Source organism: Indicator indicator, chromosome 19 (genome assembly GCF_027791375.1).
Source record: "Indicator indicator isolate 239-I01 chromosome 19, UM_Iind_1.1, whole genome shotgun sequence".
In the NCBI taxonomy this organism is placed as follows: domain Eukaryota; kingdom Metazoa; phylum Chordata; class Aves; order Piciformes; family Indicatoridae; genus Indicator; species Indicator indicator.
This window is the reverse complement of record NC_072028.1, coordinates 1,671,275-1,698,332: the sequence shown is the minus strand read 5'-3', so window position 1 is coordinate 1,698,332 and position 27,058 is coordinate 1,671,275. Positions and strand designations below refer to the sequence as shown.

Below are 27,058 nucleotides of genomic sequence, written 5' to 3'. Positions count from 1 at the left end.
ACAATTCGTACCAACCTCAGAGAGGCCACGTGCTCACCTAAGACATCTGCCCTTACTGCTAAAATCCAGTTCAGGGGATTAACAGGGTGAAGAACTTGTGTCAGATTTCTGAATTACAGAGGAAAAATTACTAAGACCAGAAATGAGAAACTGGGCAGCCATTTGCACAGGGATACTTAGCCAACACGTGCTCTGAAACTGCATTATTAAAACTAGAACAGAAAATGATATGTTTCATTATCCAGAATTAGAATGAGAACTTGCTTTGTTCTAACCAGAGTGTAGGAATTTGGGGGCTAACTGTAAAGGTACAGACCTGATTCTCATCTTAGGTTTTACGTTCCCTAATTTTTCAAAAGTCACTCTCAATTCACTCTGATAAATTAATTATCTTTCAAATTGAAACTAGACTTTTACATTTAGTTCTTTTTACTCTCATTCTAAGTCAGTCCATTTTGGTTTAAGAAAGCCCTGCTATAAAGACTGTGTGCTAGTCCACGCCTACCACAAGTGGGCTGGCTGCTATCTCACTTCTACTTACACATTCTGTTAGAGACACTGAGGAAAAGTTATGTGGTTCATTATTTGTAAACCAGTGTATCAAATGGATCTAAAATTTTTAAAAGTCACTTCAGTAGAAAGGGAAAAAAAAAAAAAAAAGAAGGCTAAATGCTTAACAATGCTTAAAAATAAAAATGAGAGTATAGAAAATTAGGATGAAGTCTAAGAACAAGATGTTTCCATTTTGCAAGTTCTTTGTCAAAATTGCCGAAGTATGCTATCAAAGTACACTTCTGCGGATAAATGCAAGACAAATCCTAGATCCCATAAGGTCTAATTTATAGTCCTTACCCTAAAAACGTAGTGCTAAGGATTAGCACTAAGTGTGTAGTGTTAACACAGAGCCTGTTTTATATTCATGTACAGTGGGTATAATTCTCTTCTTAGAGACATGACCAAACTCATCAAGAGTCTTTCTATGTAAAAGGAGAGTTCCACCAGCTTGCATTTAAAGGCATCTATAGTAACAAATAGGTAACATGCATGATATATTTACGTATTTTTTTAAATATGTCTGATAAGGCTCCATATAAACATTATTTCAAAACACAAAAAAAATCTTAGAAAAAAATTTAAAAATCAAAATATTCCTTCAGAATTAAGTTTCTATGCTCCTAAACAAAACCCCTGAAACCATAAACATCTTGTCAAAGCATGTGCCAGCATAGCTCCAACTAACTAGGCATAGCAAGAATCCTGAATGCTCACCAGCCAAAATTAATGCCACTTCTCCCTGGACTAAAATAGGCTTTTCCCATTTTGTCAAGATCTAAAAGCTCTTTGTTTTAAACTTCCAGACAAGGAGCAGCTAATCCTTTAGTAGCTCAAGTAGCTAAAGCAAGGGCCTGAGAGTTGGGATATGGATTTCATCCCTGACTATTTGCCACGATCTTGGGAATCATCAGGTGAAATATTTCAGTTGTCAGGTCATCACATTCGAGATACCAACATGTGTCTTGTATTTTAAAAATCTCATCAAAACCAAACTGATTGAATTTAGCTTTTAATTTCAGAATCTAAATATCCATTTACACATAAAAACTTTTTTTTTTTTTTTTTTTTACTTTGAGAGTGGTAGAACACTGCAACAGGTTGCTCAGTTAGGGTGTGGAATCTGCATTTTTTGGAGATACCCAAAACCCAACTGGAGATGGTCATGAGAAAATGTGACCTAGATGACTCTTTTGCAGTGTTAGGCTAGATGATCTACACAGGTCTTCTCCAAACACTACTGCTCTGTGCTTTTCTGTCAATTGTATGCATTTCTTAAATCCTTCTATTGTGTTATTGGGTTTTTGCTTTGCAGAAAAAGAGACTTGGAGGCATCTCCTGGCTTTCAGGCTCTCCATCCTCACAAGTACTGATATCATGTAATTCTTTTCATAGTTGGATTTGGCTCCATGTTGACTCTCATTAGTAAGGAACGATTCTTTTAGTTTTCTGCAATAAGTCTTTGCATAGTTTCAGAGTGATTGTTCTATGTGCTGCACATGTTATATGCAGTGATGTTCCTTCTCATTTTGTGACCCTCCTGCTTGCCTAGCTGTGCAGAGGATGTTTGGTCAGTCACAAATACAAATACAGAGATACAAGCTGAGCCCAGGATTAAAAATCACAGAGCACAGTATTACTTAGGATATAAAATTATACACCTAGATGTTAAAATTCTGCATATTTGTGTATTAATAGATACTGCAGTTCAGTGCCATTTTTATAGAGCAAAGTTTCAGGGAACTATTAGGTCACTAATGCACTGTAATACACTGTGATCACTCTGATTATTACATATGCTCTATGTGTAAGCCATACTGAATTGGTTAGATGTCTTTCCTTAAGAGAATCTTTAAGTCAGTCAGCTCAAAGTGTTTTCTATCATCTTGTTATTTATGGGTTCTTTACAATTATTCTAATAGATCTTGCCCAGACAGTATGAATAAAACTTATCTTGACTTCCTTTAATGAGCATTTACAAGTAGGCAAGTTTCAAATCCCATGTTGCATTACTACTTCGAGCATTCTTAGGTGTTTACACCCCAGCAGTTGTTGCTTCACAGAACCAGCCTAGCTATATACTTCATACTTGTACTCACATAAAAATAAGGCCATAAACTAAAGTCTCTAATACTCTACTCTCACCTGATGTACAGGAATATAAGAAAATAATGTGTGCCATTTGCTCCTGCTTGATGGACATCATGATTTCCTAAATCTGTTAAAAATCTGCTGTTGAGCCCTCAGTTTTGAAAGCTCTGTATACACAAGAGTTCCCATGTGAAATTGACTTCTACGTGATCTACGCTTTCCCATTTCTTTCACCTTAGTGGGAAAGTTAACAAATCTTTCAACAAGAATGCTTTGGCACCTTCCTCTTACCTATGACAACATGTCACGTGGAGAAATGGCATTTGCAAACAAGAGGGAGCAGAATATGGAAATATGTTACGGCTGGTGCAACTGCAATGTACTGGCAAAAGAATCCATGCATTCAGACAAAGTTATCTTAATTTTCTACATAAGAAAAGATGCAATAATGATTAGCTTCAGTCCTTGCTGTCACACATGATTCTAGTCTGATAAAACAAAATGGTGAATGATCCTACTGTATAGCAAGAGGAACTAGAAAAGGGAGATATGGGCAGCTGTGGAAGGCACCTAAATTCACAGAGGTCAAATGAATACTTCCACTCATTTCTGGGTTGTTGGAGTGAGGCCCCACATAAATCACTTAGGGTCCAGAACAATCATGTGTCTTGGCAAAGCATCTTCTACAGTGGCTTAATGGCTGTTACATGGTCATGATAACAATACATAGAAAAGGTAACTTTGCTGACTCACACCAGAAACCAATTCTGAGCCATTTCTATCTGATACAAAGTCTTACTCACTACCAGGTTTTCTTCAGCAAATGCTCTTGTGGAACATTGCTTGTACTGGTTTGGGAAAATATTGTTTTGACAGTGAAGTCTCCTCTGGAAGGTTCATTTCTCTACTCATATCTTCTTGCAGAGGTGTACACCATCTCTGTTTCCTTCTTCCATGACACCTCTCTATGCTTTAATTTTTAATGCAGTTTTTTTTCTCCATCTCTCTCACTTGATATCAGTCTGATATCAGTCTGCAATGAGTTGACCCTTACACTTGCATGGAGATGGGTTAAAATCAACAGATGAGATCAATCAGGGCACACATTATACATGTGCTAAGCAATGGGCCTTCCTAATTTTCTAAGTCTAGATACAACTGCATCATCTGGATTCCCCTATGAAGTATTACTGTATTCATATCTTCTTTCAGGTATTTTAGTTGGCATCCATATTTTGATGTATCCTTGGTCAAAGTTTCATTTTCCCTTCTTCCCAAAATAAGGCAAAACTATATTTGCCACACAGAACAAAAGAGAATCAGAAAGTTGTAAGAAGTTAAAAATGCTTCTCAGAACAGCTGCCATTAAAATATACTTTCAACCTTAGAACGGTTATATTCCATGGCATGTGCTGTACACCAACCAACAAACATTACTTTGTTGTCTGGATATTATTGTTTGTTTCATTACATTGTAGCATTTCAGATTCTCTTTCAAAAGCATCCCCTTGATGACAAGTAATTGCATGTTATAAGATCCAAAGAAGGGTTTGGAGGAAGACTTTCATTTCATCAAATGAACACAACTACTTTTTTGCTTTCAAAGACAACAAGGCACAGGGTAAAGTATATTGGGTTTCTCCCAAGTCTATTTCTTCTTGTCACAAAATAATGTAAATCAGTTATTCCCCAAAAAATGGCACCTTCCCATTTTCCTTTCACATTGATCCATTCTCTCATTTTTAGACACTCTATGTATGCTAAGGACATCCTCATCTTGTTTTGCAACTCCTATTTGACTTCCTATCTTGGATAATTTTCCTGACAAGCTTCCTGGTGTATTTTAGCTTTCTCAGACCTAACAGGTGAGTACCCAGCCACCAAGGTACCAAGCCCTAGGAGATCTATTATCTTACCATCACCCTGCCAGAACAGTGATAAGTGACTCCCCACTTCTGCTGTGGCTACTCACTGTTTCCTGTCAAATCTTACGAACACACTAAAACACTTGCTTTCTTTCTCACCCTTGCTGACTTTTTCCATGTTCTGGTTATTTCTTCCTACTTTGGTTTCCTTTGTTTCCTCCTTCCTCTTTCTGTTACTGCTGCTAAAATACCTCATTTTCCCCTCTCGTTTTTTCCCACAGCCACGGCTTTGCAGCAGTTTCTCCTAGCGTTCACCTTTGCTTGGTTGTCCTTCCTCTCACATGTGCCTTTTTATCACCCTTTTCTCATTTAAATTAGGTACCTTAGTATAGGAATTCTCTCACTTTCTCCATTTACCAAATTACTTATCATTCACCTTCCTCTTCAAGAGACAATGCAGTCCTCTTCTTAGAGCTTCCTGCCAAAAAGCACTATTCAACTATAAACTCCATGGGGGAACTGTATTATTGGCTGTACAGTACCTACAGTATTTGCACAGCACTGGACAGATTGAACAATCAATAGCAGTCAATAGCAGAGCTATGATAGCAGCATTTTAGCTTTCTGAAATAGAACAGTTTGGGGTTTAGGTTTATTCAGTCTGAGAGATAATTCCTCTAATTAAAGTAGTGGAAACCAGAGCATCCACCAAACCAACAGAGGCGTTCAAACGTGACGTATCACATTTGGAATGCTTCCCTTGCTTGCATTGCTCTCTTGGGATGGGAAATAGGAGAAGGCAGCAAAACAATAAGAGTAATGAATAATCACATATTTAGCAAAAAAATTCAGTTTAGAGTTTATAATTTGTATAAAAATCTGGATTTTTCAGCAATTTCACTTAAAGGCAATTGAAATTGGAAAACATGTATTTCCAGAAAATCTGTCATCAGAAACCTTCCCAAAAATGGTAGTAAGTTGAAATAGTTTGATTTCTTCCGGAAGGCTCAGAGGTATAGCACTTGACTCGGCTAGTTACAACAGAGACCTGCTGGGCGAATGAAAGTCCCTTGGATTCTTTAAAACTTAAACACTTACTTTCTGCTAAAACCACAATCAACTTTTCCTGAGTCCTCTTTCTGCTCCTCACTACTGACTCACAGACCACTGCATCCCAAGAGACTGTGTACTTTAAAACAAGGGAATGAGTAATCAGGAAAAAGATGTTTCCCCTCTTCAAAGTCCTCACTAAAGCATTCGTCTTTTCAAAACTTCCCAACTCGTATTTGTTTGGGTTGTAAATCTTATGGCAACAATATCGACAGTGTTAATGCGATCTAAACTCTATACAATGTAAATGAAATTTTCAGGCCACATCATGGAGATTTCTCCCAATGTGGTGCAGGATGGGTTATTCTAATTAAAGCTGAGAGCAGAGTAACAGCAAAGACCAGAAAGAACAGTCTGATTAGTAAACCTGTCTCAAAAGAGAAGATATATCTTCTACAGCTTGGGAAGTGACATTTTATTAATTCATTCAAGACGTCTTAGTGTCCATAGCTGATAGCATGAAGAAAGCCAACAGTTTCAGAAGAGTAACCTTTCAGCATGCATCTGAACGATGACTCACTGGATTTGACTGCCATTTTGTTTACTGCTATGGAGAGCAGCAAAGCAGTACATGCAAATAAAGCAGACTTTGAGGAGAAATGTATTAAAATATCTACTTATCAATGGAATATTCAGCTCAGTGAGCACTCCAAAGAGCTGATACACTACTGTAAACAACAAAAGTCCCTTTACAATAAGACAAAATAATTGATTTATCAAGAAGAAGTCATAGGGTGTGATTATCAAGTACTGCATTTCTTGGGAATTAAGACATTTTTGCCACACTAATTGGTAAAACTGCTAAAGGCATGGGTAGTTTACAGTAGTTCTTAATCAACATTTAACTCTTCAAATATCAAATCCAAACATCACTGACAAATTGGAAAGCAGAGAACCCTCCAGTTACTTCAGTTAAGACTAAAAAAGTTACATTTCACATAAGCAGAGTAGCTTGTCCTTAGGAACTGAACATTGTCACACCACCCAGCAGACCACACAAACCATAAACATCCAAACTGCCACAAGATAGTTTTTATTGAACTGTAAGTCAATACTAAACTGGTTAGCTGGCAAGTTCATAATCACCAGAGGTAATAGTCACAGTTCAGGAGCTGGGGTCAATCAGGAGCCGGATGTACATGCGATATTTCCTACTTTCAAGATAAAGGTGACAACATTCAAAATACTCAATATCAGTATCTCAAACAGGAATCCTCTTGTCTTTGACTTCACCCTGCTTGTACTACACCAGGATTTTTGGTCATAAATGAAATTTCAGAAATTGTTCAGTGCTCAGTACCAGCAACACTTATTAATCATGCCAAGACTTACCACATTATACTGAAAAATCAGCTCCAACCTGCCGCTCAGTTAACAGACTGGGCCGTGCCAAGTCCCACGTTAAGATGTGGGACATTACACAAAGGAGTGAAACCAAACGATGAGAAATGCCAACACAATGAATATGAACAAAAGCCATGACCATGGCAAAGCCAACACTCCATGTCACTCCCAGACTCAAGAAGGCTGGCTATCACATGTCAGCTATGAGGTGAAAACATGGAGTCCAAAAGCTGGTAATAACTTCAGTATGCTGGCTACAAAGTCAAGGTGTGAAGAGCTGGTCAGAGCAAATCCTAATGTATCTTATGTATCAAGAAGGATAACATTGAACAGATAATCAACACTTTACCTGGAGAAACAAATCCTTCTCAGAGTGAAGCTGCAGGAACATGACAATCAGGTGGCCTCTACACAGTATAGCCTTTTGCTTCATGGTGGCCACAGTGTCATGCTAAGGACCCTTTGCCACATGCCAACTCCTGTCTCCTCAAGACTCCATTACACCTGGTGGGCAGCAAGGCTTCTTCTCTCAATGGGCTAGTTCGTCTTCACTCATGGCCAAGTTCATGAGTTCATGTGAGAAAAGCTCAGCCTGGGAGTCACAGAGCAGGAGACGTTTGGCGGTAATGGCAGAAAAAGACTGATGGGAGATCAAGATGATGCCCACCTTGCCTTGTGACATCTTCACAGGGTTGCCTCACTTGGGTAAGCTGAGCCATGAAGACACCAGTAGCCATGGGCCAACCCATTTCCTCACAGGAAAGGCACAGAAAGCTCCAATGTGGCAACTGCCAACAGCTTCCTGCCACCCCACTTCAAAATGCCTGCCACCACTGCCTCCACGTGAAGACCAGGTGGCAGGAGGCCTATGGCTTCCATTTCCTGGAGAGGGAAGGCTAATTTGCAAAATGGCTGCAAGGGAGCGGGCAAGGCCTCTCCTTGCTTGGCGGAGAATGCGAGCCGGTGGAGGCGAGAGGTGGTCCCAAAACCCGCTGCCCTGCCTAGGCTGCCCCTCCTCGGGGTTGACGGAAGGGTTTCCACCACTTCCATTTCCTCGGCGATGGCCAAAGGGTGGGTGGGGCGGCCATGAGGCGCCGAGGAGCGGGAAGGTGGCCGGCAGGGCCGCCCGAGGCAGGCGGCAGGGAGCCGGCCCCGCGCCCGCCTCTCCGCGCGGTGACCTTGGGCGGGCGCTGCGGCCCTACCCGCCGCGCGGCCGCTCCTGCCCCCTTTTTGTTTTGTTATTTAAATGTTGCGTTTATTTATTTATTTGTTTAGGCCGCGGAAAGAGTTTGAAGCGCTCCTGGCTCAGAGTGAGGCGGGAGCGGGGGGAGGGAGGAAGAAGAGGAGGCCTCCGAGCGGCCCCGGGACTTTCTCTGTCGGAGGGCGCGGGGGAACCCGTCCCTATCCCCATCCCCGTCTCCCTCCCCACCGGGGCGGGAAGGGTGGCGGGCGGGCGGGCGGGCAGGGTGCGTGTGGAGGGGAAGGGGTGGGGGGGCGCCGGCACCGCCGCCGCGGGGGAGACGCGGCTGCCGGCGCTGTGCTGTGCCCGAGCTGCTGCTGCTGGTTACGCCAGCCCCGCCGCCTGCCTCTGCCTCTCCTCGCCTCTGATTCTGCGCACAGCCAGCCCCAAAGCCTGTCATTCTGCAAAACACAGTTTACTCAACAGAGAGAGCGAGTGGGGGAGCGGGAGAGGTGGAGAGAGGGAGACGGCGCGGAGGAGCCCAGTCCCGCAACCCAGCATGGCTTCAGGGGACCTTTACGAGGTAGCGGGGGGCCGCGGGGCGCCGCGGGGCGAAAGGGCGGCGCGGGGGGGGGCGCCGGCCGGGGCGCCGCGGAGGGCAGCGGTGGCGCGTTCGGGAGCCCCTGCGCGGAGCCGTCGTAGTTGCCGAAGAGCGGAGGAAATTGCCGAGGAAAGGACTGGGGTGGGGGGAAAACGGCTGGCGTGTGTGCCGGGGTGGAGGGGAGGGAGGGATGGAGCGGCTACCCTCCCTTCCCTCTGCCTCTCTCTTTCTCTTTCTCTCTCTACTTTCCATCGGGCTTGATCTTAGCAGGCCTTGCAAGAGAGGAGGAGGAAGGAGTGAAGGAGAGCGAGAGTTAGCGGTAGGATGGGGAGGTGATCGCAGTGTGATGAGCCCGGAGAGTGGAGAAAGTCCAGGTAAAGTCACAGGCGCTCTGGACGTGCTGAATGTGCAGATTAGTGCGAAAAAATGCGCCTTAGCGCTGCCGGGAGGCGCAGGGATGGAGGCGGCTCTGCGCCCGCTGTGCAAAGTGCAGGAGCCGGCGCCAGGTTGCTTCACCTCACGCCCGGGGTGCTGCGGGGGCGGCGGCCGGGCGGGCGCGGGGGGCCGCGCTGCGCCCCCGCCACCACGGCGGTCTCCGAAGTTTGGCCGGGGCCCCGCGCTGGCGGGGCCGGGCGGCCCGAGGTGCCAGGTGGGGTGGGTGGCGTGGCCGCGCTAGCCCCGGCCCCTCCGAAGCCCGGCATACGGTTCCCCCCGCCCCGGCCGCAGCAGCGGGGTGAACGGCGATGCATCGGGCGACGGTCGCCCGGTTTCCAGGTCGGGAGGAGCGAGGGGAAAAGCAGTTGGCAGGCAGTGGTTGAGACGCAGCCAAATTTTGACCTCAGGCACCCAGTTCTAATGCCCAAACAGAGAACAAGTCTAGAAGCTCATCCCAAGTGCCAGAGGAGAAGAAGGGAGAAAGCAGAAATTAAAAATGTGAAAGACTGGACCCAAGTGTTTTAAATAACCAGCTCCAGTAAGTGGAACAAAGGTGGAAGTCTACCACCTCAACCAACCAGACAGGACTGGACATCCTAGATGGTTGTTGGTCTAGACTACCTCCTCATGCTTCATGGCCCTGGTGAAATGGCCATTGGTGTTGCGGTTGTCTGGAGCACACAGTTTAAGGGCTAGGGCAGAACGATCACCTTCCAGTTGGAACTGTGTGCTGATCATGAGCACTGACTGCTCAACTATCAAGGTGTGCTTGGGTGTGGAATTGCACCTGCAGTTTGTTGAACATGGATGGACTTAATCTCCATTTGAAGATCTTGATGATCAGATGTAGGGTCTTAAGCGCAAGAAATGGAAGATCTGGCAAGTTCCGCATAGACAGGTTTTAGTTTGTCGTGGTCTTTCAGAGTCTTCAGCAAAGGTCACAGTTAAGGGATGACATTGCTTTGTGAGGACTTCATTTTGCTGAATGGGATACAGAGCTCTTTTCAAGTGAACAGCACTTATGCTCTCCTACATGACCTTAAAGTACCAGAAATACATGGGTATTTGAACAGTACCATGGACCTTTTACCCACCATTTATGGTATCTGTGATATTACTTTGCAATTTGACGGATATTGCATGCCAACTGTATTGATGTTGTGCCTGGTGTAGCCAGTGAGAGTTCTGCAAAGAGCAATTTTGACTCAAAAAAGTTGGTGATAAAATTTTGCACCTTCTAGGATTCATACAGGATCTTTGCCTGGTCTTGCCTAAGTCTCCTTCAGAGGTTTGGATTACTTCTGAAAACAAATAAACCTCCTGGGCTAATGGTAACCATGCTGAGTTTGCTCCTACTCGTCATAAAATTCTGCTATTTTATAATCTCTGTGTTACTATAAGATGACAATGTTAGGCAGTTGGATGTGGGCACTGAGTACTACTGTGAGGCATGCGGTGATGGTGCTCAAGCAGGAACCTGGAATGGAGATGTTCTGGAGCAGACTTACAACCCAGTTGGCAATCAATTTTAGGACCGGTCACTGCCGGCATTTGTCTGGATGAATGCAACTCTTCAGTGCTGTGGTTCAGAGCCTCTGAACCACATCCTTTCTTTGGTACTCCATTTGAACTACTTTTGCTTACCAGTGTATGATATGGAAGAATCGTATCCCCCAGAACAGGTAAGTGGAAGTATGGCTGATCATTCCTTATTGTGTGAGGTGTTCAGAATATGACCTTCTCAGCTGGTCAGGTTGTAAAGTCTTCATCTGCATGTTGGACACATGAGGGAAAGGATATTGCAGCGCTGTGATTATCAATCACCAATCTACATTTTGTATCTTCACTGTGAGGTTCTCCATGATGGAGGTCAGATGAACTATCTAGAAATCTGAAGAGTTTGTATGTCTATTAGGCAGCAAGTGTGTAAATGGTAGTAGCTTCTTTTAAAAAAGACTCAGATTTGCGTCCCTGCTCCTTCCCGTCCCAGAAAGCCATCTGTATCAAAGGGATTCCTTAGACAGAAGGTCTTAGAGCTGTGATGTCCCACACTAGTTAGCATTTGTCCCTTCTTGCTTGGATACATTGTTCTTTTCTGTCCTCTTGACCAGGTGAACAGCAGGATTAAACAGTTTCAGGATTTTAGCTTGATGTACACTGGGGCTATCTGTATAAAAAAATCATTTGAGGATTGTGGTGACATTCCATATGCACACTACTCTCTTGATTCCCTTTTGACTCCAGTAGTAATCTCTATGAGTCCTTCAAGAATTCTTACTCAGCTTCAGCAAATACAACAGCCATTACCTCTGCAGTTGTGAGCATTTACTATGGCTGCAAAATTATATTTGTTAAAGCCAGCCATGATCTAGGAGCCATGATAAAGCACATTAGAAACTACAATCTGTATTTCCCACACTAACTTCTCAAGAAACGCAAGTATATAAAATTTTAAGTTTTGGAAAGAGCTGTGTATGTTTGTCCTGTCAGTTCATTCATTTTCTATTGCTGCTTTATTTTAAAAGGCTTTTCAACCTTTTAAACCTAAAGAGAAATTCAATTAATAGCTTTCTATTGAAGTAAAAGAAGATCACAGACAAAACCTCAATGTTTGGTTAACTAGGTGCCCTTTTCTGTTCAGAATGGCTTCTAATCACCTGAAATACCTCCTATTATGTATTTTGTAGGACTGAAACACGCACCAATTTATTCTAGAAGCAAAAGAACACCCACTGGGAATTCTGTGCTCACTGGTAGTCGGTTCTAGATTAGCCTAGTAGAATCAAGGCATTTTACATCCAAAGAGAGATGTTTCCCTTTTGTGATAGAAGGTAGCTGTTAGTTTTGAAGGGGTTTTTTTAAGTAAATACTTTTTTTTCCTTTAGCAGTGTGGAATACTGTAGATATTCTTATCTAATTCTCAAGCTATGTAAAATGCTAGTTTGGCTTTGCTGGACTTCCATGTGCTCATGACGTCAAGTTTTGCTGACTGGGTGAAAGAGCCATGGAATAGTTCTTTGGTGTCGTTTTTTGTTTGCTCTTCCTGGTAAGAGGTAACCTGTTAAAGGACTATGTGGATGTTCCCTAGGAATAACAAACTGAAAGTGAAGGACTTGACAGAAGGGCAGTCAAAAGGCAGTAAGGCAGCTGTGTTTTGCTTTCTGATTCAAGTAACACTGGTTGATGTGTAGATAGGAAATCCTTGTTAATTCTCATACCAAACCAAAAGGGTAATGTACTTACTCTTAAAAACTGAGTGTGTTGATTCACATTAAAGTTACTGTCAATAATTTGAAGGAATATTTTGTATTTTCTGTGTACAATTTAGTTCTCGTGTTGCCTGACCCCAAATAGTTCTCACGAAGGTTCTGGTCGGAGAAGTAGCTGAGATGACTTTAGAGTGGGGAAAAATTTTTCTATGAAGAGTGCACATAACTTTTTTTCCTATGATAAATTTCCACTTTATTGATGAATATATAAATCAATTATCAATTGTCGTGGAGATGCTCATGAAACTGATCTTGATGCTTTTTGGTTTTTTAGTCTAATAATTTTTGGGTGATGAACACGTTGTATGAACATTCAGGGGTGATGATGTTTAAATGTGGAGTCTTGCTTCATTGTTGTGTCAGATTATATTACAACACCCAAGGTAAGTGATCTAAAGATGTTAGCTAAATCTCTGAAGGGGACTGTCACATGCATGTATTTCTGGATCACAGTAATAAAATCAGTCTTTGAAACTCAGCAGGTTTTGCATTAGTGTTGCTCTTTGTGGAAGAGTGATGTTTTCAAAAATGGCCACTTCTCACTGAAATGATACAGTGCCCATGGAGGTTTGTCCACCATAGTGACAGTTTTCAATTACATCTTATTCTGCTTACGCAGCTGGCTAAGAATGAGCCCCAGTTTATAAGATAATGTATATCCAGGTGGGATATAGTATCTCTCACACCTGCACTCAGGTACCTGCAAAGTCAAAATTTGAAGGTCATAGTGGCACTGTTTAGCCTGCTGAATCTTCATTACATGTGGAGACCTGCAAATTGGAGAGAACACAGCTGAATTTTGGCATGCTAGGTTTGGTTTGCAGATGCTGAGTTTAGAAAATAATCTTTTTCCTTTTTTTTTTAAATTTTTTTACAAAGTGAGGAAATTGAAAGTGTTTGAGCGTTGTAGCTTTCCATCTTGCTCAGTCTTTCAATGGGGTCACTTTTTGGGAGAGACATACTGAAACCTGCTTATTGAACTGGAAAGCAGAAATCTATTTTTAAAGTATTTCACATATGTATCCTCTAAGGGGTGACTTGCAAGAAGATGCTGTATTTAAGTACACTTTACTATTTCTCAAATCAACCTCTTATTGATACAACAGCTCCATGTTGAAGGAACCAGTCTGATTTCACAAGCAGAGAACAGTGACTTGAAGTAGGATCTGGGCATTATAGAACAGAGTTAAGCATCTGCTCCTGCTGTAGGATGGCAAGGTGTGGGTGCAGTGCTGACTTGAGCATACCAGGCTTGTTCCACCACCTAAGCATCTGGTCATCTGTAAATGACACGTCTGAGTCTTTTAGTGGAAAAGCTTTACTAACAACTATTTTGAAGAATCAGACATTTCTTTATACACTGTCATTGATCTATTATCAAAATCAGTGTTTAGGACACAGCTGTCCTTAAAATAGTATCTTGTGATCAGTATTGCCCATAGTTGGTAGAGATCTAGAAATCTTGCTGCCTGATGAAACTTTTCGGGACTCTTTTCCAGACTGGGTGTGATTTGCAGTGCAGACAGTGTTCTTCAATCCTGAAGAGGGCAATCATCTAGACAGTAGATGACACTCAGGTTTAAAGTCAATAGCAAAGAGTTAATTTGAGGTCCCTCCCATACAGGTCTTGTAGTCCTCTAACTTACAGATAGTGAGTTTCAAAAGTGTAACTGTCTGACTCGGGCAATATTCATTATCATACTGAGAAATTCCAGTGTCAAGCTACATATGGAACTTTACACAGCATATAATGACTGTCTTGTTTACCTACATCATCACTCTGTTACCACGATTCCAGCTTCCTCATTACATTGTAAACTGCTTGGCATGTTTTGGGATACTGAAGCCCATGGATTTCTTATGCATGTTACTGTTTTCTTACAATCTTGATGAAGTGTTTCATCTGGATCAAGTGTAGTTTATCTCCAAGCATACTCCTGCTTGGAAGGGCTACTGAAGATAACCCTCGGTATCCAACACATGCAGTGAAGGCTGTCCCAGCACCAAGACACTGAACTGAATGTGCTTCTCTTCGTTGTCCAAGTTCAATGTTCAGACCTATCTGAAGCTGAAGATGACACACACTTTTGTAATGCTGTCAGAACAGCACACACAGTGTTGTACTTTGGATTGGTCTTTGATTCAAAATTAAAATCCAGCAATAAACTCATTGTTTAGTAATTGTTTAGGAAAGTTAAAATATTTAGAGAGACACAGTTCAAATAATGGCAAAATTTAAATGTGGTCTAATATTGAAAGAAATTGGCTAATTATTTTTTTTAATCAATGGAGTGATTGTGATAGCCAGCTATGCTGTAAGTAGCATTTCTTTGTCCATTCATTTGACTTCTAGCAGCATTACAGTTTCTTGCCTCTCTATGTTTTCATCAGTGCAATCCCTTTTTGTTGTTCCTCCTTACCCATATATTTTCCAGACAATTTCTGCAGCTTGTTTTATGAAGCTGGCATCCTGACACTGGAAAAAAGATTAACTAAATAGTTAACTGTTCTTCATTTTTAAACTATTAGAAAAAATTCTAAACTACTAGAACAATATAATATATCAAACAATTTAAAGTGAAATATTTGCAGCACAGGGCAACTAGTAGTAGGGTGTGTGCATGGTGGCTTGCTTTACATTCATGCAAATAAGAATATTCTGGTTTTGACAAAAGGGAAACAGTCCTTTTGGCCTGTTGAATAACAATGCCACACTCAGTTTATTATCAAAACTTTAGATTGGTGATATTGCAAAGCTGAAGGAAAATAGCACTTCAGTCTGTTTTCTTCTATTACACAGAGAAAATGTCGATTCCAGTCCTATTTCAATGCTATCTCTTTATCAGTCGTAATATAAACTATTGTTGCAAATCTGTTAGTCTCTCAAAACTTTCACAATGAGGAGATATGACTGACCTGGAGAGTGAAAAAAGTATTCTTCTTGTGGCTTACCAGAGAAGAGGAAATAGGTTGACTCTTATAGAATTGTAAATGGTAGCAGTGTGCTCAGTAGACTACAACAAAATACCAAAGCAAAAAACAGTATTGAAAATGTGTCAGAAGGCACTTTTTTTGAAAGTAGCAGTTGCCTGCCTTGGGCTTTGCTAGATTTCTCACAGACCACCTCCAAATCTCACAATTCATTTCCTTTAGAGAGGCAAAACAGGAACAATGAGAATATTTTCTTCCATAAGGCACTTTGCTGTACTTATTTAGATTTTTGTGGGGTTGATTTCGAATCATCTTACAGTAATACAATCACTTACGTGTGCTCAGCACCCAGTGGATTAAGAAGGGATACAAGGGACTACACATCATTAAGCCTGAGCTCCATTGCACTCAAATTAGTAGCACCTATAAAAAGAAATAGAAACAGCAAATACATGTGAACATGCCTTGGTTTGGAGAAGAGTTAACATGAATGCTTAGAAGTAAGTCACATCTCACAGAACTCTTAGTCAATCTGTGGATAGGAATGGCTGTGGCTGGTGTAACTGGGTTTTTTAAAGGCCTCCTGATAAGTTCCCGCAGGGAGGCTGCTGATGAAACAAAGCCATGGTCCAGAAGGGTTGGTCATCTCTTAGCTGGTTCACAGTGAGGAATCAATGAAGGGTACTTATAGTAGAGTGTCCAAACATCGGTATTGGGACCTGTGTTGTACAACAGAATCATCAGTTACTTGGAAAGCATTGCATTTACTGAAGCTAAGTTATAGGTTATTGTTAGCTTTGTCAAGGGAAAGGTTGACAGTGAAGAGCTGGATGAGAGCAGCTGAAATGCAGTGTTTATAAATGCAAGCTAATGATCAAAGGAAAGGTAATCCTGACTATGCATGCACTGCAGAGAGCCCTGGAGAATCCATTACTGTTCCAGAGAGATCTTGGAACCACTGTGGAAAGTTTTTGGGTGTGCCTACATTACTATTTTATTGTGGATCAGGTGCATGCTTTTGAAGTGAATCTCCCTGTGATCCCCGTTTACCACACTGCCATCTGCATCACAGAACTGTCTTGGAGAGCAGTGACTGCACTCCCTTCAGATGAAAATGAACTAGAAAATGTGTTCCAGCTTCTAATGGGTGTCCAGTCCATAGGAACAGACAGCTCTTTCTCAGGGGCAAACCTCAAGAAAACAGGAATTTTTTGCGTTATTAAAAAAAGAGAATGAAAATTATCATACTTATGTCACTGGGGAATCCCATTGTGCTTCCACAACTGTAGTACTGCACCCACTTCAAGATGAACACAGAACTGGAAATTATGCAGAGAAGGACCAGCAGGGTGCTGCACAGTACGGAATGGCCATTGGTTGAAAGACACCTTAGGACAAGTTTCTGTCTGGCAGAAGTGCTCATGGAAGATATGAATGGTATGGAGAAAATGAGTGGGGGATGATTAGTTTATTCAGTGATGAATGCTATTTCTCATTGCACAAGAAAAGACATGCAGCAAATTAAATGACTAGGCAAGTGACCAAGACAAAGGAAGTACTTCTGCACAGTATTTAAGTCTTGGAACTCATTGCCATGGGATGTTGTGGAAGTCAGAACTGCAAATGGGTGTACAGCATGGTGAAACAACTTCCTGAAGGACAGATCTCTTTATGCCTATTAGCACAAAAAAAAAAAAAATCCTAAAACTGCTAATCACCAGAAGCTAGGAGGGTAGAGCAAGGGTTTATTCTATAGATGCTGTTTGCTAAGCACCAAGTACTAATTTCTATTAGAATATACATGTTGATCTAAGTGGACCTGTAGTCTGACTTCCTATGGCAGTTCTTAGTTTTGTACTTACTACAGTCATTAAACAAACATAGGTATTGACTAAGATGTTGATACGGTCTGCAGAGATCATGAACATACTTGCCTTACAAGCTGTACGCCAATTGCCAATCATTGTCAATCAGTACCCTTGCAGACGAAAAGACAAATCAGTAGAGTAAGGTCAGTTTCTGTTTAGAGACTTCATGGTTTAGACTTCTCACAAAATGCAGCAGGTGGTAGAAATAATACTGAGCCAAACAGACAAACTAATAAAGTTCTCTGGCTCATTGCAGTAGCTGTGGCTAATAACTGGGGTAGAAGGGATAAACTTCTGGAGTAAATGTGTGGAATGAGTCAAATGGTCAAGTCAGTGTTATTAGAAAGTTATATTAATAAAATGTTTCTAATTAATGAAAACAACTTCCTGCTACTTCTATGAGATAACCATTTCAGCATCTAAAAGGGTTTATCCACAACTATTCTGCATTTATTTTTTTTTTAATTGGATTCATAGGCTTCCTTCATGCTCTACAGGGCTGCTAACACACATTTATCAACCTTTAAAGGCCTTACCTGAATATACATTAAAAAGCCACTAACTGTTAACAATCCCATCAAGCTGCTGTTGTGTTAGATTTTTTCATCAATGGTAATTAGTGATCTCTGGGAATATAACTAGTCTGATTTCTAACCAACCAGCTCAACTTGTCAATTTCTCTCACACATATAAAATTAATGGGGTTTTTTGACATCAGTTTGCAGTCCCTGCAGTGAGCAGTGCTGCTGTAAACTGTTCTCAGATGGCAGGGTAGCTACTAAGGAGAGAGCTTTGCTTGTGTTATCAGTTGTAGAACTTAGGTAGATAGTAGAAATTAAAGTGTGAGACTACACAGGGGTTTTCTTAACTGCTTTGTACAATTTGTTTGACTATGCTAATGGACTACTCTTTAAGTGCATTGACATTTTCTCTAATAATACTTTGGAATTTCCCATTCTGGAGAAGGGACTGTTTTGCAGAATAGAAAGTCATCACAGTAATACACTTGATGAATTTGTGTTTCAGAAATTTTTGCAATAGGTGTCAGGGAGTCTGACAGGATTGGTGCTGGGGAATTCCTCCTGATGCCATTTACATGAAGAAAAAATGCATAGCAGCGCTTGCTGGGCTCATAGATGGATTCTGAGACTCTTAAGCTGCAGAGATGTTGATCACAAAGTTTTGATGATTAATGTAAGGGAGGAATAGTGGACTCCCTTGCAAATGTGAATGTATGAATTTGGAATGACATAGCATAAGAATCGATTGAACTTATCTTCACCAAAGCAGAGGAAGTAGCAATGTTTTAGATTCAGCAGTGGTACAACATAACAGTGTAGCTTCAAATTAAATAGGAATAGAACTCGAGTATCAAAATCCATACAGGGATGAGGATGGAGACTTTCTGGATCCCAAATTAAGTACTAGGAATTATAAGGGAAACTACATTTACATATTAAAATGCCTTCACATGACTCCAGGGGAAACAACCTGGAAGTTCTTGACAGAATAAATGATGAGGGGCAATTAAAACTGTGATTCAACTGCAGTAAGTGAAAGCATGACTGCAAGAGGGTCTGGGTGCACAAACTCAAGCATTTCACAATCCAAGAATGTGAAAAGTTAAAAAGCAGCTTCCATTCTTATGTAATTAAACCTTACCACTGTCTCATCATCTTCTTCTGTGCTGAAAAATCATAAATGATGTGCTATAATGGTCAGAAAAAAAAATGCTGGAGATGATGAGGAACTTGGCAGTGTTTTACCCAAGTAGTGACTATTATATGCCTATTACTACTCTATGCTACAGATTAATACATAATAGCATGCAGTGTTTGTATAGTCAGCAAAATACACCATAGCATGGGAACAGTGACAGAAGTAACAGGAAGCTGAAGGAAGCAGTAGGCATCAGCTTCAGCTCTCTGGCAGCAGCAGAATAGGTGAACTTTTTATTTTGTTGTATTTTTTACAGTGGAAATGCAGCCTGACTGCTTTTCTGTCTTTATATATAAAACCAAAGTGAGACAGGCAATTAAATAAAAAATAGACCTTTCAGGCTGCAAAACTCAGTGGCACTGAATGTTCCTGATACTTTCCTTTATGGCCTGATGATGTTTTATATACAGTAGAAACCCTTACCATTGGTGTGCTGCTGACACACAAAAGGTGCAACAGAAACACTGGGGAAAACTGTGTTTGATAATGAATTTTTACATATGCCAGGGTAATAGTGGCTCCTTTACACCCACAGAAACTTATATGTTTCTTAATAAAATGAAAGGGATGAGGCTCATGGCTGTTTTTTATGGCTGCAGTTTGTTTATGGTTCTTGGTGTCAACAGTGGCAATGGTCAATTAACTGTGGGAATTGTGGGTCTCCCAAAGAAAAATTGTTCAGTGTCATAGAGCTGAACAGTGCCTTCAGAGCCCAGGTGATCTGGATCAGCTCCTTCCTGTGACGTTCCTTTAGTTTAGGACCTGCTGTAGCATTCTGCACACAGTACCAATGTGGTGGTTTTAGGGGAGCTGAAGCGTAAATGCACCATCAGAGTACATGACCAGCAGGGTGCCTGCATGACCCGATGGCAGCTAAGTAGTATGTGAGTGCTCTGCTCCTCCCCTGTCCTAGCTCAGAATAGACCATTCAGAGGCCACTGGAAGGATACTTGTCTTCTGCTGTTGTCTTCCCCACTGCCTTCTCTACAGTAGTGAATGACTTCCAGTGCCTTTCCCATGCAGTGACATCAGATGACAGATTAAAGCGGGAGTGCCAAGGTGGCCTTGTCATTTCTCGCTGCTGACTAAGGCCTCTGCAAATGGTGTGTTATATGGCATTGATCAGGTGGGTCAAGATTACAAAACTTCCAAGCTCCAAAGAAGACACCCTTTGTTTTTTTCATTGTACACATCACAGGCTTTGGATTATTATTCTCATCAATCTTTGCTTACACTGATAGAATGAATGCACTTTCATTGAAGAACAACATGGCTCAACACATGGACTGCCTGTTGCGGTTCATAATCTTGTATGAACCTGAGTTCTTGCTGCCTCTGAAAGCTTCAAGGCATTGCTAGGAGAATTGATGGAAGACTGCTTTTTCACCCAACTGAAAGCAAGTTTCCTAGCTCTGTCGTGGCCACCACAAAGGATGCTGGAGCTTTTTCCTGCATTGTTTGACCCTCCTGCACTTTGGCTTTCCGACATGGTATTACTGATAGCATTTCTAGTGAGTACCAGTGATGCCACATTTTTCACTCTCGGAAGTGGAACCAAATATTGCAGGGTGTGCACTTACTGACAAGCTACTGTGGGCAGTGATTTGAATGGTTCTGCAACTGTGCTGCTGGGGGGGTTTTGTGCTGCAGCCACTCACATCAAACACCACAGACAACCTGTTGTGTTTAGAAGACAAAGGCAGGTCTCCTTGTAACTTGAACTGGACCTTCTATGTGTACCATGCGTGATGCAGTTTACCTCTCCTGCTGTTCTTGTAGCCTATTATACAAGGAAAAAAATCTTGCTTGCTAATCAATTGAGATGTGTAAACCATGCTTTTATTTTGGCTGTGTAATCTGCATTGCTGTTACTTCATAGAGCATAGACCCCTTGGTTTTCTACAGTTCATTTCAAATCAGAATTCACAAACCAATGACAACATTCTTTAATGCTGTTTTATCTCCAAACCACAAGGCAGAATTCCTTAGGTGACTTAATTAATTTCTGTCTCACTGCAATGTTGCTGTAAAATTTCTAGATTCCCTTACTGATGCTGGGGATTTATGCAGCTCCAAACAGCTCTAACAGAACCTTCCTTAAACATTTCTTACTTCATGTCCAGCTGCTGTTCCTCCTATTACCACCCCAAGGCAGCCATTCCAAGATCATGAGCATCTCTGATAATCAAAAGTTGCAGTCCAATGGCAGTTGATCTTTCAGAGTGCGAGGTTATGCAGTGAGGAAGTTGTTCAGTATTGAGAATCACAAAGTATGTTTTGGATGTGTATTTAAATGCACACAGGCATCAAGGCAATATCTGGGAATTGCCTACAGATATTTGGTATTTGATATATCACTTAAGAATCGGAAAGTACTTGAGTAGTAAGCCTCAGGGTTAGCAGAGGAACGATGTGATAAGCCTCAGATCTTGCAGCAGAACTGCTAGAAGACCTACCTGTTCATTCCCCCTCTGATGATACACCAGTGTGACAGGGCTCTGCAGTGGAACTGAGGGAGGCAGGATCAGCCAAGGCTGGGTTACAGTCAGCCTTACTGTTTTTTTCTTTTGAAGTGACTAGTCTTTAGCTCCATTTCTGAGGTTACTTGAACCTCTGACTCAAAGAGAGACATCTCTGAATGGAGCAAACTGGTAGCTGCCACACTTCACAGACAGAAACTGCAGACTGCTAGGAGCACGTTCCCTTTTGCAAACATGGTGGCAGCTGCTTTCGATCTGTGGCTTCTTGCTGCTATTGTGTGAGGGAATCGCACTCTCTGAGTTTCAAGAGCCACAACAGAGAGGATGTAAATCTGTGGCTCATTTAGGACTGGGTGTTATTTTAACGAGCTTCATAAATTCTATATAGGACTGAGAGTTTCTTTGGATTTCTCAGTCCTGCAAAGCAGTGCTCGCAGTTTGACCTTTGAGCCTTGTGTGCTATGGAGCTCTAAAAAGTGCACCAGTTCTGTGCTGCCAATTTCAGCAACATCAGCAACCCTGGTGTAAGTAGCTCATCCGTGTTAGCAACTGTTTTCAGCATCAAGTTGATCAGACATCTCTGAATGGAACTTAAATGACATTGTAATGCAAATGGCTTCCAGTGCCCCAGGTTCCCATGTTCCTAGATGTTCACAGAAGTTCAGGAGATCCATACTCACAGGAAAACTGATTTGCTTTGTGACACAAGTACCCACAGAGGATAAGGAGTTGGCATTTTTGTTAAGCAGCCTCATCACATGGTTGAAACCGAAATGTCAATGTTGTTGGAAAACATGAATGGCAAGGATTCATTTCATGTGCAGTATGGACACTGGCCTTCAAAGGGCAAAATTCATTGCAGCACCACTTATCTCTCTTTTCAAAACAAGATGGAAGGAGGTCTCCTAAGGTCTACAGTCACAGCTGGGAACTGTTGTCAAAAGAAATGGATATCTGTATCAGACTCTCTCTTACAATGAGCAGAGTTTTCACCCTCTCCTCTTAATGTTGGAGGTTTCTTCTAGAAAGGATTTTTAACACCTAGCTCCCATAGTTGTTAGGACTGAAAATGCACTGGAGGAAAGAATCAGCTAGGAAACTCTCAGGTCTTCTCTGCAGAAAAAGCATTCATCAGAAACCTAAAAATTACTGAAGGTGATGAACTGGTATCATTTTAAAAGGAAAGTACCATCAGACCTGCATTCTGGCTATAGTACAGGTTCATTACAAAGAAAACCTCTGGTTTTGCTAATGGAAAGAGGGAGGTTAGTAGAGAAGTTAGTGTGGAGTGAATAGAGAATCATCTCATAAAGCTGATTAACAGGCACGTGTTGTAAATAATATATTCCTGGTCAGTCTACTTTGGAACACTCAAAAGCTAAAAAATTACATTTATAAAATTATTCCAGTGTGCTGTAATACCAAAAGCTGAGAAATATGCTAGGAACACCAAGAAAACAAAAAGCCCTAGGCCTCTAATTATTTTTGTAAAAGTCATTAAAAAAACAGCTTTAACTAACCAGGTTGCCCTTGCTCATTACAGTGCTGCAGAGATTTGATTATGCATAGCTATGAGTATAGCATTGTGTAAATAACAAATCAGAACCTACCAGTGGTGTAATGCTTTGTAACTTCTCGTAAGACATAGTCTGTAGCTTTTGACTCAGATGATTAGGGAAATGTCTGATAGGCTAGGTTCTTCTGTCACTTACAGGAACATAACTTAGGTATATTTAAAAAATTAATGCTATTATTATTACTGTTTGGTAAATCTGTCTTTTGCTTGTTTCTTATGAAGCCTTTAGAAAAGGTTTTCAGGTTCCTAAAACCAAAACATACCTGAGGATTTAGCCCTTAAGTGAAAACATTCACAACTTTCCAGAATGCTCATGGGGCAAAACATTCTCTCTTTCAGGAGAATGAAGGCATCAGAGAACTCAACAGGATAGTTGTGCCTTTCCTTATGATAGATCTGTGCTGCTCGTTTCTGATTGTGTCTAGCTCCACAAAGCAGTAAATCTCCACAGATAAAGCAGTTGCTCTCTTCGATTTAGGCTATGTGTACAGTGATTGCAAGATCATTCCTGACCCCGAACTACTTGTTCTATTCTGAAGGCTGTAAGGCACTTCCTCTGTGCTCAGCCCATTTCTGTGCTTTTCTGTCCCATCTCATCCCTTCCCTGGCTGGTATTGTCCCCATAGACAGCCCTGCAAACCCCGCTGCCCACCTCCAGCTCTCTGGCACCCCACCACCTCTCTCTACTGCCTCCACACATGGGAACACCTGGAAAGTGAGACAGGTTGTCCACAGCTGAATCCGCAGAAAACTTGGCTTCAAAATTAAGCTCAATATGTACAGCTTTCATGTAGGCTACAAAAGTATTATAAGGACAGGGAGATGTAACTTATTTACTTTCATCAGTGAATGAAAATCTCATTCATACTCGGCTGCCCTGGACCAGTGAGCTTATGTACCATTAATGTAACCTACTAACTGCATTTACCCCATGGAGTTCCCTGATCTCTGAAATGCAGAACAGAGTTATTTTAGTGGAAATTGATTCACTAGTCCTGAATTTCATTTGAGAAAATAATGTAATTTTGGTTTGCTGTCTGCTCTGAAGTGACAGCAGTTCTTACACATACCCCAAAAGTCTCAACAAACTATTTAATAAGTTTGAGGTTGAGAAAAAAATGCTGTTACTTCTTCATGTCCCACAGCACAGTCGGTTGTGAATCACTTGTGCCCAGTGAATGGTTTCTCAGGTCAGCAAAACCAACCCCTTCCTTATTTTGGGGCACATGCATCCAAAGGACTCTAATCCTTTGGACTTGAATATACTTTACTATGGTAAAAAGGTAAACCAGTAAATGCAAAGTATGTGAACTCTTTCCTTACGTTTGATCAGTGCTTTATATGCCTGCTCTGAGAGCACTCCTAAAGTGTTCCAGCTTAATTTGTCTTAATTCATTTTTTTTAATTCATAACATGTAGTTTTAAAAACCCCAAACACTGAAAGTTCCTTTTTTCTTTTTTTAAAAAAAGTAGATTATGACATTTTTACAGCATGTGTAAGTTCTGATATTACTTCTTTTTTGAGGTCTTGCATTTAGGTAGTTTCCTGGCTCAAAATAAATTAAAATAAATATTTAGCACTTGAATTTTTCACAAACAAATGAGGATATAGAATCATGGAATTGTTAGGGTTGGAAGGACCTCAAGGATCATACAGTTCCAAACCCTCTGCCACGGGCAGGGACACCTCACACTAGATCATGTTGCTCAGAGCCACATCCAGGCTGGCCTTACAAACCTCCAGGGATGAGGCTTCCACCACCTCCCTGGGCAACCTGTTCCAGTGTCTCACCACCCTCACTGTAAAGAATTTCTTTCTAACATCCAATCTGAATCTACCCCTTTCTACTGTTGCTCCATTTCCCCCAGTCGTGTCACTACCTGACACCCTAGAAGGTCCCTCACCAGCTTTCTTGTAGCTGCTTTCAGATACTGGAAGGCCACAATAAGGTCTCCTCAGAGCCTTCTTGTCCTGTTTCAGAAAGGGTACAGATTTATGCAGATGTAAAGCAGTTTGTAGACAGATGTGGGTAATTACATAGTTGTTTGCAATGATCCAGTCTAGCACAGGGGCAAACTGTTCTTTCCATATGACTGAACACGAGTACAGATTTAAGACAATAAGTTGTAAAACTTTGTGGGGTGCAGAACTGAGCACATCTTCCTTACATTTATTTTTTCCTGCCATCTTTAAGAGCTTTATTATTTTTCTGAGCAATAACAGAAAGAAGAAAAGTGACTTAGATTGATCTAAAGTTATTGCAGTCCTGCATGTCATAAAAATGTTCTGCCTCAAAAGTGCATGAAATAATGTGAATTTGAACTTTAAACAGGAGTGATGAATCCTAACACTTATGATGAAACTTTAGAATATGGCTTCTGAAGCATCTACAAAATTTTAGACAGAGCCATCACATTAGCACCCAAATTTTACAGAACTTAAATATGGAGACCATCTGTTCTGCTAGCTGCAAACCACTCTGCAGGATTTAAGGCCTGGAAAATGAAATGAGCTAACAGAGATATGAAAGGTGCCAGTGTCTGGAAGTTTACCTTTCATAAATTAGAAATGAGATGCACTTCTTATCATTAGGGTTATACCATTTTATGTGCAGCACTTGAATTCACTAACTGTGTCACTTAAATTAAGACACAATGGTTTTCTAATAGATGTTGTTTAACTAAACAGAATTTGGGACCTAGGCGGAACTGCTGAGTGAAAAACATTCCTGTGAACCCAAGACAGGCTGCATGGATATATAATTGTCCTTTTTAGCCTTCAGTTCTGTAAATCTGTGGGCCTGTAAGTAATGTCATGACAGTTAACCAATCAAGTGTGGGCCATCATGCTTAAGAGGAACATAGGTTCCACTTCGATGGAAGTGGCATTGGTACTTCTTCAGTGCCATGGTTTATCAAACTTGCTCTAGATCTGTATGCTAGTGTGTTTTCAAAATGTTATCAAGACACTACAGCCTCAAAAGTTTTATAACCACAGACTCATTGTTTGCCAAAAAAAGGCAGACTTCGGTGACATGGTCAAGGCTTTGGTAGTATCCCATGTCCTTCACTCTGGAAGGTCACTGCTCATTCAGTAGTTCTGTATTCTTCATTTTTAGATTGTTCTACACAATAAACACCTAAAATGCTAGAAAGCTCAAGCTCAAACATGTAGAGTCTTTCAACATTATTAGTACATCTGAATATCATTAGCCTTTTATTTTAAACAGTGGTTAAAAACCTATAGTTCTAAGGAAGGCATGGTGACCACCTGCTCAAGAGGGAGTTCTGGGTTTTGAGTAAAGTGCAAATCACTCTCCTGTAGCAGAAATTTTCAGTACTTCAGGATTATACATTTTCACATGGTACATGCAGCTTTTGTAGATTATCACAGGATGCCATTCATTGAGCAATGCCCACAATGGATTCCACAATTAGATTTCATGTTGCTTACTTACTGTCCCATAAGTAGACAGGTATCAGACAGAGGAAAGAACCTAGATCCCAACACACAAACTCTAGGGTAGAAGAGAGCTTGAAAGAGCTTGAAAAATCTCTTCACTCTCTAAGTATGTATTACAAAGAAACCTGAAGCCAAACAGATTTTTATGTTGAAGAAAAAATGAAGAAAATTGAAGTGTCTTATTGATGAACTTGAGCAGATGTCTCCACTGTTAATACATTTAGTATTATGGAGGGTTTAGAAAATGGGAAAGCACATCACCAAACAAAAGAAAATGGAAAGATTTCAGACATGGTGATTGCATTGACTATAGAAGAATTTCATATTGTATGGCCATCAGAAGAAACTAAACGCCTCAGACTGCTCATCTGAGTAAGAAAACGTTCACCAAAATGCAGAAGACATACAGGTGATTCACGCATTTTGTTCTCCCTTACTGCCACCTTTGGAAGTCTCTTTCTAGCCATGTAGAGAGAAACTGAACATTCCATTCATTTTTCCCCAGTGGCAGCCATCTAACCAGTGTGTATCTTTACACATGTTGTAAAATATCTCAGATTCCCTTTAAAAGTCA

General features: G+C 41.2%; 1 protein-coding gene across 1 annotated transcript in view; it reads left to right on the top strand.

Moving 5' to 3' along the window:
* The first annotated feature begins 8,696 nt into the window (after positions 1-8,696).
* CDYL2 (chromodomain Y like 2) overlaps positions 8,697-27,058 on the top strand; it is a 52,728-nt gene continuing 34,366 nt past the window's right edge. Inside the window, exon 1 of the mRNA XM_054389703.1 lies at positions 8,697-8,725. Within this exon, the coding sequence (XP_054245678.1) occupies positions 8,702-8,725 (24 nt within the window). The 5' untranslated portion in view covers positions 8,697-8,701. The remainder of the gene's footprint in view (positions 8,726-27,058) is intronic.